The sequence below is a fragment of the Rutidosis leptorrhynchoides genome, chromosome 4 (assembly GCF_046630445.1).
Source record: "Rutidosis leptorrhynchoides isolate AG116_Rl617_1_P2 chromosome 4, CSIRO_AGI_Rlap_v1, whole genome shotgun sequence".
NCBI classification, from domain to species: domain Eukaryota; kingdom Viridiplantae; phylum Streptophyta; class Magnoliopsida; order Asterales; family Asteraceae; genus Rutidosis; species Rutidosis leptorrhynchoides.
In genome coordinates this window covers 243,420,509-243,433,868 of record NC_092336.1, presented here as the reverse complement: position 1 = coordinate 243,433,868, position 13,360 = coordinate 243,420,509, and the positions used below count along the sequence as shown (strand labels likewise).

Genomic DNA, 13,360 nt, shown 5'->3' with positions numbered 1-13,360 from the left:
GGAAGATGAAGGTGAAGAAGCTTTGAACTCGCCGAAAATTAAAGTGCCAGAAAATACACCAGCAACTCCGATTCAGCCTACTTGTGGTGTACACGTGGACTTATTTTCAAAATTTGAAATGTCTAATTTTCAAACGGGCAAGAGCTTGAGTCCAGGGAGTATTAGTGCACTTTCCAACCAAAACTTGAACCTTGATGTTTATGAAAAATACAAGGTTTCTGTCTTAAAGAAAAAGTGAACAAGTGTTCCATGCAGGGTAACTGAAGGCAGTCTTTTTGTAAAGAAAGTACCATCTAACCTCAAAGTAAATTTGGAAAGTAACTTTAAAGGGGTTGAGACAGTACACGCTTATGAGGATCATACAGAGGTGAGATATTCTAAAAATCCTATTGGTTCCCCCTAGTGGACACACCAATTACTTTATTGGTTGAAGAGACAAACTTTATTGTTAACCTTGACCTTTCTGCACAAGCCACCAAAGCTTCGTTTGGTTCCCCTAATGCAAACAGGCCCATTTCATGTAATAAGAATAATAACGGGTCTTCAACAAATAAGCCCATTATATCTTCTGCTCCTAAGAATTTCAATTCTGTACTTCCTAACGTCTCGTTGGTGGTCAAGCCCATTAAACCCTTGGTCAATACATGTTCCAAGTCTCCTCTTAAGCCCAATGAACATGGGTCTGCACTTGATAATAATAATTTCAATGTTGAGCTGCCAACAGAACCGAGTTTCTTTCACGCAGCAAGATTCACACACGATAAACAGGATTTGCATCCATGCCCCACCTTAGATTGCAGATCTTCGTGTGCGTTGTACAAGAAAAATTCCTTAAAAGCGAAGACGCTTGCAAAAAAAGAGTCGAATGTTACTGCACACAGGAGTGCTTCGAGAGGTCATAAAAGAAAGAAGCAAAAATATAGAGAATTTAATGATGAGGTGGACGCTAATTCGGATGATAGGTCTATCGAAGACGATGAGAACTCACGTGAATTTCAATATGTTGTCTCTAATTGAAAACCAATTAAGGTAACTGGGAAGTTATTAAACCCTAAGAATAATCAAAAGGTGAAGAACGATGGGGTTTTTGGTAAGTTTTTAGAAGGGATGTTTGATAGCGAAGAACGTCCATCTAAATCAAAACAATGAAAATCGCCACGTGGATTACGAGAGTTCTCGGGAACAGTGATAAAGGGCGTAGGATGAGTGTCTTGATTTGTAAATTCGAAATACAATTTAAGGTGATTCAGTGTCTCCTGGAAATCTAAAAGATTTATGGAAAGGGATATGTGTTGCTGTATATGGGATGGAAATGTATGGCATATTTTGTAGTAGTAAAAAGGACATGGTAAAAAAAAAATGTAGAAGGTTAATGTGGATTTATAAAGTACCCTTTATAAAAGGTTTTTAATAATTGAAGATGGGATAGTAGCTTAGGATGTTGGGTTTCAAAAAGTGTTGGTTCGGTATGAGGTAAGACGAATTCAAACATTGATGGGCATGATAATTCAATTGTTAGTCATAACAGCAAGGCGGATGCTGTATTATGGATGCTTTAGGTGGACATAATATGCTCTGTGGCAGAAGGGATATGTGTTTTAAGGTGTGTTGCTACAAGTTTATGGATTTTAATATGTTTCCTGTAAGTTAGTTTTATGTATGCTAGATTATATGTGTCGAATTGCATGGATAATTCTAATTGTAAATCCATGTGATGCAGTTTGTGTTTGATGCTTTTACACATTTTTGTGAAAATTCATATTTATTTAATTTCTGATTTTTGCCAAAAAAAAAAAAAAAAAAAAAAAATTGATTTGAGTCTTTCAATAACTAAATCAATACTTATATGCTTTGCGCTGTAGTTTAATAATTTCTTGCTAGTGCATAGATGTAATATTGGTTACATGATTAGGGCTCTTATTTTATTTATTATTATAACTTTTTGTACAAAGATGGTAAGGTTTATGTATAATGATGCTTACTGGTTGTGAGCTTCTTACAGTTGGTCTACAATTATAAATTTCTCATTGGCATATTAACAAACAGCTTGTGTGCTTTCTTAGTAACCAAATATGTATGGTTTATACTTTATATGTAATAATCCATTATCTGACTGAAAGAGATTTTGAGTCTCTAAAGTTTTGTGAAGATGATTTATTAAATTGATTTCTATATTTCAAGACTTGACGCGCGAGTAACTGATCCAGGTTATGAACTTTTAACTTGATTTTCAATGATGCTATTTTCTTTTGAACTATCAATTTTCTTATAAACATGATTTCATTTACCACTATTAGGCTCGGGAACCACCCTGAAATCGAAATAGTTGATTTTGGACTAAAATGGAAACAAGTTCTTATGCAAGTAAGCCTACAATGGGGTTACTTCTGATATTTGGTATGTACACTACTAGTTAAACCGCTTTACCTACCAATTTATGGTTTCAACCTAGTGCCCTTCTAGAATCTGCTCTTTTCCTTGTAAGTGTTGTGTCTTTGCTTGTGGATATATGTATTTGGTCCATTATGTTCTATTATGACCATTTGAGTGCTCCTATTAGAGTTTTGTAGCTTGCCAAAATTTGATTAATATGATCTTCTGACATTGAGCATCATGTTTCATCACGCCATTACAGTTCATGCCACTTTGCAGTATCTAAGGATGACAACAGTTGGAACAACTATGGATCAAACTGATAAAGCTAATAAACATGGAGCTACAAATGTTGGTAAAGTTCAAAATTCAGCTTCAGGGTTCAAAAGATGGGGAAGAAAAGGGCCATTTATTAGATACGGGCTTCCTATGATCTCACTCACTATTTTTGGAGCACTTGGGCTTGGTCATCTCTTGCAGGGCAGGTAAGTCATCGTTTGCTAAAACTTCTCTTGCTTAAAAATTAAATAATCGTGTTACTCATCGTATCAACAAAATGGGAGTTTGCTAGTGACATTCTCTTGCTTTAATTCTCTTGCTTTCATTCAGTTAGTTTGTATTTAGCGATGTCAATATTTGTACTTCAGCAAAGATATAGCTAAGGTGAAAGACGACCAAGAGTGGGAGATTCTTGAAACAAAAAAAAAGCTCTTTCAAGAACGGGACCGGTTGAAGCTTACAAGCCCAAAAACCTATCTCTTGAGGAGGAGCTAAAGGTGATACGACATTCTATAAACTAATCCTTTATATACTATAGGTTGTGGCTTGACCCATGTTTACACAAATTGGCCGTTTTGGGTAATGTTTCATCTTTACACTATAAATGGGTAAAAAAATCTTCTGTCCATATAAGGAAATAGATCAAGCAGGTGAAAGTGAACTAAATTGTATTCATATGCATAAAAATATGAAGTCACTTTTTATGAATGTTTAGATTTAGATCATCTTTGTAATTCAACAGTTATATGCTCATATATTTAAAACAAAAATGCTTGAAAGTGTTTGTGGATAGCCCAGCCGATCCTGACTCGTTATGCTCGAACTAATTTCTGCATATTACCCAACCTGTCCGAACCTTCGATTTCACAAACATATATATTTGTGAAGCTTATTAATGGGTTGTTTTGGTTGAAGGCTTTGCAGCAGAGTGTTGACATAAACAACAATGAATATAAGAAGATCCCCAAACCAAATGAAGCTAGCTGATCTTTTTTAAGTGTAGTTCATCAAGAACCGTATTAACTTCTCCCGAATAAGCTACATCTCTCGGTCTGTTGAACTTGAGGGTTTTGGAGGGCGTGTATGCATATTTGCACTTCAAAGCCCTAATAAACGAATGTATTGGGGGTGATTTTGTGCCTTTGTGCCTTTGTGGTGGTTGTACCCCAACCCGGATTACATACAACTGACCACTTTTGGATGTATAAAGGCCAAAGGGAGTTCAGGCAAGAAACTATTTCCCTGTTGATTTTTTTTTTTCAATTTATTTTTGTCTTCTGTGCGCATAGAGGATGAAACTAAGCACATTGCATATGTTTGTTACAATTAAACATGGCAGAATCACGAAGTTCTTAAACCACAGTTTTAAATGAAAGTAATTTGGCTCATTAATGTTCTCATTTGATTCGATTTGGCTCAAAGTTCTCCTCTAGGTTTAATAGGGAGTCAGAAGTAACCAAGCAATGAAATTGAATAATGCTTTAAAAGTCTATTTTGGCCAATTTTCCTTAGATTTCACTTCCTCTCTCTCTCTCTCTCTCTCTCTCTCTCTCTCTCTCTCTCTCTCTCTCTCTCTCTCTCTCTCTCTAGGATATAAATCTTTTAACAATAATGAGTGTGATCTTCATCTTCTACCGTCACTTTCTAGCTGCCGTAGGGATGTTCAATATTTGGTTTAAAACTGTTTATACCGAATGTCGAATCCAAAAGAAACCGAAAAAACCAAACTGAATTTGAAAGTTGGTTTTTGGATCGAGGAAAATCGAATTTGAATTCGGTTTTGTTTTTGGTTTCAAAAATTCTCAATTTGAATCTAAATCTGTTGAGGAACTGCAGTTTGTATGGTGACATGCAGTTTCTGAGTATCATATCACATATATATGAATCTAAGTATGAACAATATGAAGATTGTAATACGGAAATGTAATCATATAAATTATCAATAGTCGATTGATTACTTATGATTACAATTCGATTGTGTAATTAGGAAACTCTGTAATCTACTAGCTTAGGTTCCATCAATGGTGAATGGAAGCTTGGGGAGAGTTTGAAAGATAATGGTGCGTGTGGGTAGGTTTAGATATTTTACTATATGTTAGGGGTGTAAGTTGTATGAAATAAAGGTGGGGAACATGTGTTTAAAGCTCCCTTACAAAGACTTAATCCCATCACAAAGGCATATTTTAATGATCATAACCCTAACAACCTCCCCTAGATAGATGTGAGTTATTATGGATTATCTCTATATCTCTTTCAGAGGTTGAACGTAGAATGAGCTTTCTAAGGTTGAATGTAGAATGAGCTATGGTCTTGAACTTTATGGTCTTTATAATCTTTCTCCTTTGATGACATACTCGTTCATGATCGTTGATTGATGTTTCGTTTAATCTACAATTATTTGATGACTTATTCGAAGATTTAAAGTTTAGGATTCTTTAGACATGCTGAAATCATCATTGATGCACATTTGGTGTCTTGATGATCTTCATTCAGAATGTCGTGGAAGCTTTGAGGCTTGTATATTCACTAAAGATAAATCTTTATCAATTTGCTTGCTGTATTAGTCTAAGTTGTAATCTGATACTCCAATCAAGAAAGAACTTAATTTTCAGAATGGTTTAAATTTAGAACTAATGCCCGTAACTTGGTATCCGGTTATTTTCCAACACGGTTTCGGTAACCTTACAAGTCACAATTACACCTTTTTCAAGAATTATTTCTCGGGAGCTTGATTTACCGAGAAAATTTTCTTGTTAAATTCTTGAGAAATCGAAATGCGATATGAGTTGATTGTGGAAATCACCGAGAAGCTAGTTTTATGATTTGATTTGATTCAGTTTTCGAGAATAAATTCTCGTGAGTTTTGATTTCCCGAGAAACTTAGGCCCCCCTTGGTTCACGTAATCTCATGGGAATTTGATGGAATTGCAATTTAATTTTCTTACACCGCTCCGTTTAGTTGACATATTTAGGAAGAAATCAAATTCTTTGAAATCTTGAGATTTCTTCATCTACGGAATATATATTCCTTCAGGATGTTGGTGGTTTTGGATTTCTTCAACATTAAATCTATGAAATATTAAAACAACCTCAAATATTTACATTTATATTTTTTGTTCATTTTGACGCGCGTTTTCGACGACCTGTTTTGAAGTGCGTTCTCGAGGCGCATTTTTCGAGGCGCGTTCTCGCTTGCTTCCGCGGCACGGCGTTTTTTTTCGACGCGCGTGTCGACTCGCTTATCGTGACGCTCTTCGCCCCGGCGTTTCAGCCCGGGGTTTCCACCGAACGTTTTCCGACGTGCGTTTTAGCTGCGGTATTTCGCTGCGCTTTTTGACGCGCCTTTTTGCCACGCGTTTTCGGTTAGCGAATCTAAAACCGAAATGCAAGTCTAAAAATGAAATCGAAAATTTAAAACCTAAAACTTTTTGTATAACTTTTTAATTATTTTCTAAAATGGAATTCAATTTCATTTCTTGTAAATAAAAAAGCACAATCTTTTCATATTACATGGAATTTATCAATTCCAATTCTTTCGAATTTCAATTCCTTTAGATTCCAATTCCTTCGAATTCTAATTCCCTTGACACATTTCATTCATTCGAAAACCAATCTTTCAAGTTTCAACCAAACGGCGCTTTAGATTTTGTGATTGCTTTTTGGTTGAACCTTGGTTTGCCTGATGACCGGTTATCGAGAGTTGTAGTTAGGACAATTGACTGAGCTAAGTAGTGCATGTGACCAAGTATACAGATCAAACAAAGTGACCTAAGGTTTTTGGGTTTGGCTCAACCTTGTGTCCGATTTTTGTGGTAGTTTGTTAGAGTTGGTTATGGAATTGTAATTTCCGGCAAAAGTATGTTAAATGAATTTTTCGAGAAAATAAAAAACACACCGAAACTTCAGTGATTCAGATATAACAACAAATTATGTTTGAATATCAATTTGAGCCCCAAGAACTCCTCAAGAACATTTGAAATGAAATTTCCAGAAATTCATCAAATTTCTTAATTAACAGGAGATTAACTGACACAATTGTTCTAAAACATTCATTAATTTGATTGTAACGTATTTTAATACCTAAAAATAACATAATCTCATGAAATTTTCAAGAAAGTCTTTGATCAAAAACTTCAAATAAAGCCAAATTAAACCTATCCAATGATGAACAATCACTCCATGAATCATTAGTATTCTACATCATTCATTAGAAATTGCTTAATTCAATGCCTACTTGAGAAGATCAAGGAACGAACGGGTACAAGCAAAATTCATGCGTAAATCCTCAGTCTAAACTTCAAATTAAACGCAATTTAAATTTAGATATCGATTTTGAAAACTATACCTGAATCTCGAAATCATGAATCTCAAACAAATCTCGATCTTTGACTTTTTGACAAAAAGTCAACATAGTCAACTTATGTTCTAAACATGAAAATAATTGGACTGCTTCAGATTGCCCTCCAATATAAAAGTTTGCATAGAAAAATCTCTCCAAAACAAAATCAATTTCGAAAATTCATAGCTCTCTGTTAAACTGTCCGATCATTAACTACATGTTTGTTTTCTGGCTTTTGATTTACATGAGCATCAGAGATCATGATGTTCAGAGGTGGCTGACAAAAGATGATTACGTCAAAATAATAACAGGTCTACCATGTAACCACTAACCACATTTGCTGGCGTGTATGTGTAATGCCACTAAGCACTTACCTGCTTTGCATTTAGTATTCATATTTCTCTTATTGAGGTATGTGGTTTGACTACAATCACTCATCTGCGTTTCTGTATTTATCTACGAAAAAATGTGCACAAAAAAATACTTGCAGCAAATTTAACTTTAATAACAATCACTTAGAATAATCAAGCTGTCTCATTGAAAATTTAAAAACAATTCTGAGAACCTGTATAGCTAATGGATCTTCACACATAAGAGCTCTCGTTTATTTAGTTCTTGTCGCCTAACTTCTCAAGCACGTCTTTAAGTTTCAAACTGGTGATTCCTGTTAACATATCATCCACAAATCGTTTGTACGATTTGGATAATGATGACAACATATATAGTGCCAAGTCCTCTTCTTTCATAATCTCATTTGTATCGGACAACTTCGAAACTAATCGATTAAAGGTGTCGATATGGTCACTCACATTACCTCCTTCTTCGAGTTTCATCGAATACAAATCTTTTTTGACAATCAATCTATCGCTCAACACCTAAAAAGATTTGTTACTAAATACATCACGTTAAAATTTGTAAGCAATTAAAGGTGTCGATATGGTCACTCACATTACCTCCTTCTTCGAGTTTCATCGAATACAAATCTTTTTTGACAATCAATCTATCGCTCAACACCTAAAAAGATTTGTTACTAAATACATCACGTTAAAATTTGTAAGCACTTTTTGTATGTTTAATTTAATTCTAGATAGTTCCAATTTTATTTAGAAATTATGACTGTCATTTTAATTCGTTAAAATATGGAAAAATTGTAAATTGTGAAATCTTACTTGGATATCTAATGCTTTCTTGAGTTGCATATATACTTCATCCGCTTTAGGTCGTTTTTCTGGCTTTTCATGTCATTTTCATGCAAGCATTGACAGGCAATCCTTCCAAATGCAGCTAGCGATTTGGCTTTAATTTGTTCCTTAATACCCTCTAAAACAATCTCATCAACTAAGAAGTCTTGAAATTGCTTAGATTCTCTAAAATCCTTTACACATGCAAGTGTTCCACTTAACATCTCAAATAAAACCACACCAAAGGAATAAATATCAGATTCTTTAGTTAAAAAGCCAGTTTTCCAGTAGACGGGATCACAATACACGGAATCACAATAGTCGGGTGACCTAGGAACATCATTGACGAAATATTCCATCTCTTGACTTTTACGAATTATCAAAGAAAACCCAAACCCACATATTTTTGGAGTCAATCTTCATTTAGTACGATATTAACACTTTTAATGTCTCTATGTACAACCGATTGTTGTCTTGCAAAACCTTTATGAAGAAATTTTAACCCATTTGCAATGCCTACGCATATCTCAAGTCTTTTTATCCATGTAAGACTAACATCATTCACTTGGCTATTGAGAGTATTTAGGTTATATGCATTTTCATAAACGATAATTTTATCATCCTTTTCCTTGCAATAACCAACAACGCCGATAATATTTTCATGTTTATGCCCGAAGAGGATTTCAAGCTCTCTTAGAAAATTATTTTCTTCTGAAGATTTGGTGACCTTTAAAATGACTGGAACTTTACATCCAATGTCATTTGGAACTTCCCCTCGATATAACATCCCAAATCCTTCCTTTTTGATGAAATTTTTTTCACTAAAGTTTTCGGTGCCCAATTGTATGCCCTCAAGTGAAAATTTAAGAATGTCCTTGCGCTTTTCCTGTGAACCATGGGATACTTGATAACATGATCATTTACTCAAGTTTTTATTATATGGCAATGTAACGAATTCTACGAAAAGTAAAGATACCATATAGAGAAAACTTGCAAGCTTTTCATTTCTTTTAATATATGCAAGTGTTTCAAAATGTGAGTATTTGTTGACTTACATTATGTATACATAATTAACAAAATCCACCTCCATGTTACTTCCATAGAAATGCCCACCTTGAAATTTTACATAAAGATAAATATGTTGTAAGTTGGTTAGGTTTAGATGATTAGTTTATAGTTTATACTTATTAAATACTAAATTTTTTTTAAATCAAAAAAAAAAATTTCATATGACTATAAATGATATTTTGCTACTTACCACCAATAACTTCTCGTTAATGTTTAGTTTGAACCTTTACAATTTAGAAGTTTTTCTTTGTCGTTTTAAAGTGTATGAAAGCTTATACATTAACTCACTGTTGCTTGTTCATTATCGAAAATCATATATAATTTAACAAAAACTATAATGATCTATAATTTAAAGATCATCATTGCAAAAAGTTTTAAAATATAGGGTTATCAGTTTAAGTTCTGAAATTTGAATGAAAGCATCTGGACCATTCTCTAAACCTTCATCTTATACGTTTAAAAAGACCTTCTACCAGGGATCCAAATAGGCAAATAACATTTTTATTTTATTGGCAAAAAAATAGTTATGTAAATAAACGGGTTCGAAGTTCAAACAAGATCCAAAACCGATACTGATACAACAGACAAATATAGTAATACATAATAAATTTAATAACGGTAATAATCCATGCACTTTACCGGTCTAACATCAACTTTCTTTTTGTGAGATTAGAGCCCATAATTTAGTGTTAGCTTTGTATGCTTAACCATTTTCTAGAAAAGGTATTGATTACACCGGTCATATTTCAATTGTTTAACTATTTTATCAACTTTAACATAAAAAAGAATTATTGACTTATTGTTTAAAGCCAAGCATACAGAGAAAATAATTGTTGTATTGGATTTAAAGCATTGACTTACTTGAAGGTTTAATGCAATTTCAAGTTCCTTAGTGATATCTGTCAGTTTTGGTCGCTCCACTTGAGTTTCTGCTAAACATTGAATTGCAATATTTAAAAATGCTTCCAGAGACTCTCGATTAGCTCCTACCTTTAGACCAAAACAGCGTTCCTCAGCTTCTTCCATTACTTTTGGGTCTACTATTTCCATTAGTGTTCCCTCGGAGAAACGCTTCCGTGCTACTGCTGCAAGTCCCTTGTTATTTTCGTCGGTGTAAAACTTTTCATGGGCCAATGTTCCAGAGAATATTTCGAATAAAACAACTCCGAATGAGTATATGTCTGATTGCTTTTTTAATTTACCCGTCTTTGAATATTCAGGATCCAAGTACACATCAGTGCCTGCAATTCTATCTGTCACGATAGTGCTCGTCAATTGATTCACACGGTAGAACTTGGAGAGCCCAAAGTCAGCAATCTTGGCCTCCCAATTCGTTCCCAATAATATGTTGGCACTTTTGATATCACGATGTATTATCCTTTCGTCATCACTCACCTTTGTGTGTAGATAATCCAACCCATGTGCAATATCAAGGCAAATTTTAATCCGATGAACCCAGTTAAGATAAGTTTCTTTCTTTTTGCCTTCCAAATAATCATCAAGTGAACCATTTGGAACAAAACTCATATACAAGGATCAATTCAGAATCTTCATCACAATAGTCGATAAGTGACACTATGTTGGGATGGTTACACCTACGAAGCATTTCAATTTCTTGAAAGAATCCTTGTCTACCTTGCCCATTTTCATCTTTTAAGATATGTTTTATTGCTACAGTGTGGTGTTTCTTAGGAATGAAAGGATCATGAATGGGAAGTTTAGCTTTATACACCTTACCATATCCACCAGATCCAATAAGGTATTTTTCAGTAAAATTCTCAGTGGCTAACTTCACATCATCAAGTCCAATCTTGATTTCCTGTAACAATTAGTAACAAAAAGAATACGAGTCATGTAGCTTTCAAGTGCTAAAGTGCTAGATAGGACGATAATGAACCAAATGTTGGGCTTAGCCAGTTTGGAACTAATTTTCACCACTAAATATGTAACAAAAACGAGGGTATTATGCACATAATTGATTGGTTAAAAAAGACAAGTCATTTTTCTCTCAAAACTTTATTAATTATTCATTCATATTCTGGATCCGGATATGCCCATCTAATAACACAGAACAACAGGAAGAAAAGTATACAAATCAAAATGGCGGGCTTACCGGATTTTCATGTTTCCATTGAAGAAATGAAGCTTCCTCAAGTTGTTGAACAACGTCAGCCATGTCTGGGCGCTCTTCACATTCATAATTCAAGCATTTTTTAAGCGTTCCAAACAAAATGGTCAATGCTTTTGAGTTCATTTGTTTGCATATATTATCATCAAAGTCTGTATACTTGATTTCGTGAAACTTCGGAAAATCCAGACGGTGCCGGAGCTGATGTGCGAGCCGCTGACAAAACAAGTCAATCAAAACAACACCGAAAGAATACACATCACTTTTCAGTGTCAAAGTATCGGTCCTTTCAGACACTGGATCAATGTAGCAGGTATGTCTAATACTAGGAGAACTTCCAGGGATCTTAATAAGACCAACAACCTTGGCCTCAAAATCTTTATCTAAAAGAATTCTATAGCTGTTGAAAGCACCGTGTATGGCATGACAATCATGGATATGACTCAAGGCTCGGGCAACACCCAAACATATTTGCAACATGTGGTAACATGTAAGGTTTTCACGGATGTCTAAACAATATTTTGAGCTGAACTCTGGATAAGATGCGATACTTAGTATTTGTTCGAGACTTTCTATAAATTCACACTCACTAACTAAGTAACCGCCCATGTACTTCTCATAAAAAAACCCAACAAAAGAGGGAATATTTTTATGCTTAAAACGAGAAAGAACTGAGACCCGTTTCAAGAGCACTTCTTCTGGGATATACCCAATATCTTCTATAATAATATGGATCCTTCTTCCAAACCGAAATAGTTCCCCTTTGTAGACATCATATCTCCCATATCCACTCTCGCCAACTATTAGCATTTCATCTATTCTAAACTGAAATCTTTGGATCATGTTTCTGGTGTTAAAGTTATTGGTAGCAGCTTTGATATCAGCATACGGGATTCGTAAGTAATCAAGTTCTTCCAATAAAGATGACATGATCCCAGATAATTAATTGGCTTTAGTAGCTAAATAATAAGCCCAAACCGATGTTATAATGCAGGATTTTTTATTTTTTTTTTACTTGGTGGGGCCTGTTTACTTGCGTATTAACGGACTGAGTTGACTGGCAAGCTTATTCGGTCAGAAAGTGAACGTGTTTACTTGTGACTTAAATTATTGAAATGGCTTTCTGGATGGATTATTCGGTCACCTCCAAAACCATACTACTCCCCATTCAGCTGATTCCTTTTAACACATGATTACCCTCATCATCCTTTCTCCAAAGTCATTAAATTCTTGCTGCTTCATCAATAAATAACCCTACTGTGTATGAATCACAAAAATCATTTCAATTACAAAATTAAACACGGATTTTAAAAATTATACCTTGTAGTCTTGAAAAAGAGAAATTGTTACTGTAACTTGAGCGTACCTGATGAGTATGAGTGGTGAAGCGAGCAGCTGAAGCGGCAGAGCCAATCTCCGGCTAAACAACGTGCGGATTCTCCGACTAGATCAACAGATATCGGTATTGATATTGATCGATCTTTAATTTAGGGAAAAACTGTGAAAAAGTATTATATGTTGATTTTTGAAGAAATTGAACTAATGAAAATCAGGGATAGTTCTAGGAGCATCCAAGTACACTGTTTGTTTGTTTCTCTCTCTCTCTCACACACACACACACAAAAGTTGTATGCCACTTGAAGAGACTGCGATGATAATTTCATATGTAGTGGAATGTAAAGTGTAAATGTTGGGACTCTCTAACCAGTATTTTATTTTATTTTATTTTAGGTTATACTACTAATACTAATATTAATACTAATACTAATACTAATACTAATACTAATACTAAAATTATTATTATTATTATTATTATTATTATTATTATAATAAAAAACTTAAAAGTTTTAAAACTTACAAAAAAAAAAATTTAGTGGGAAGCCTAGAGACAATCTGGGCCCCCACACCTCTAGCAATAGCAAAACCTATCCTAGTAAAAATATGAGCAGCAGCACCGGCACTAATATCTTGCGCCATCGAACTCTTCTGAAC

The 13,360-nt window shown here is 34.4% G+C and overlaps 2 protein-coding genes and 1 pseudogene across 5 annotated transcripts; 1 reads left to right on the top strand and 2 right to left on the bottom strand.

Annotated features, from left to right (window-relative positions):
• The first annotated feature begins 740 nt into the window (after positions 1-740).
• LOC139843668 (uncharacterized) lies at positions 741-4,009 on the top strand (annotated as a pseudogene).
• A 4,232-nt stretch (positions 4,010-8,241) lies between these two features.
• Positions 8,242-12,984, bottom strand: LOC139843423 (probable receptor-like protein kinase At2g47060). Of its 4 annotated transcripts, XM_071833502.1 has the most exons (5): positions 12,735-12,984; positions 11,354-12,625; positions 10,102-11,059; positions 9,228-9,285; positions 8,242-9,058 (listed from the first exon to the last, which is right to left on the bottom strand). In XM_071833502.1, the coding sequence occupies exons 2-3, from the start codon at positions 12,296-12,298 to the stop codon at positions 10,739-10,741; spliced, it is 1,266 nt and encodes a 421-aa protein (XP_071689603.1). In that variant the 5' UTR covers positions 12,299-12,625; positions 12,735-12,984; the 3' UTR covers positions 8,242-9,058; positions 9,228-9,285; positions 10,102-10,738. The 4 variants fall into 4 exon arrangements, with proteins under 4 accessions (XP_071689603.1, XP_071689600.1, XP_071689601.1 ...); XM_071833499.1 differs by lacking the exon at positions 9,228-9,285; XM_071833500.1 differs by lacking the exon at positions 9,228-9,285 and having other exon boundaries at positions 11,354-12,622.
• LOC139841523 (LRR receptor kinase SERK2-like) lies at positions 8,585-10,661 on the bottom strand. The gene is made up of 3 exons (XM_071831735.1): positions 10,636-10,661; positions 10,102-10,489; positions 8,585-9,058 (listed from the first exon to the last, which is right to left on the bottom strand). Exons 1-3 carry the CDS (start codon positions 10,659-10,661, stop codon positions 8,585-8,587), a joined length of 888 nt encoding a protein of 295 aa, XP_071687836.1.
• Positions 12,985-13,360: the final 376 nt, after the last annotated feature.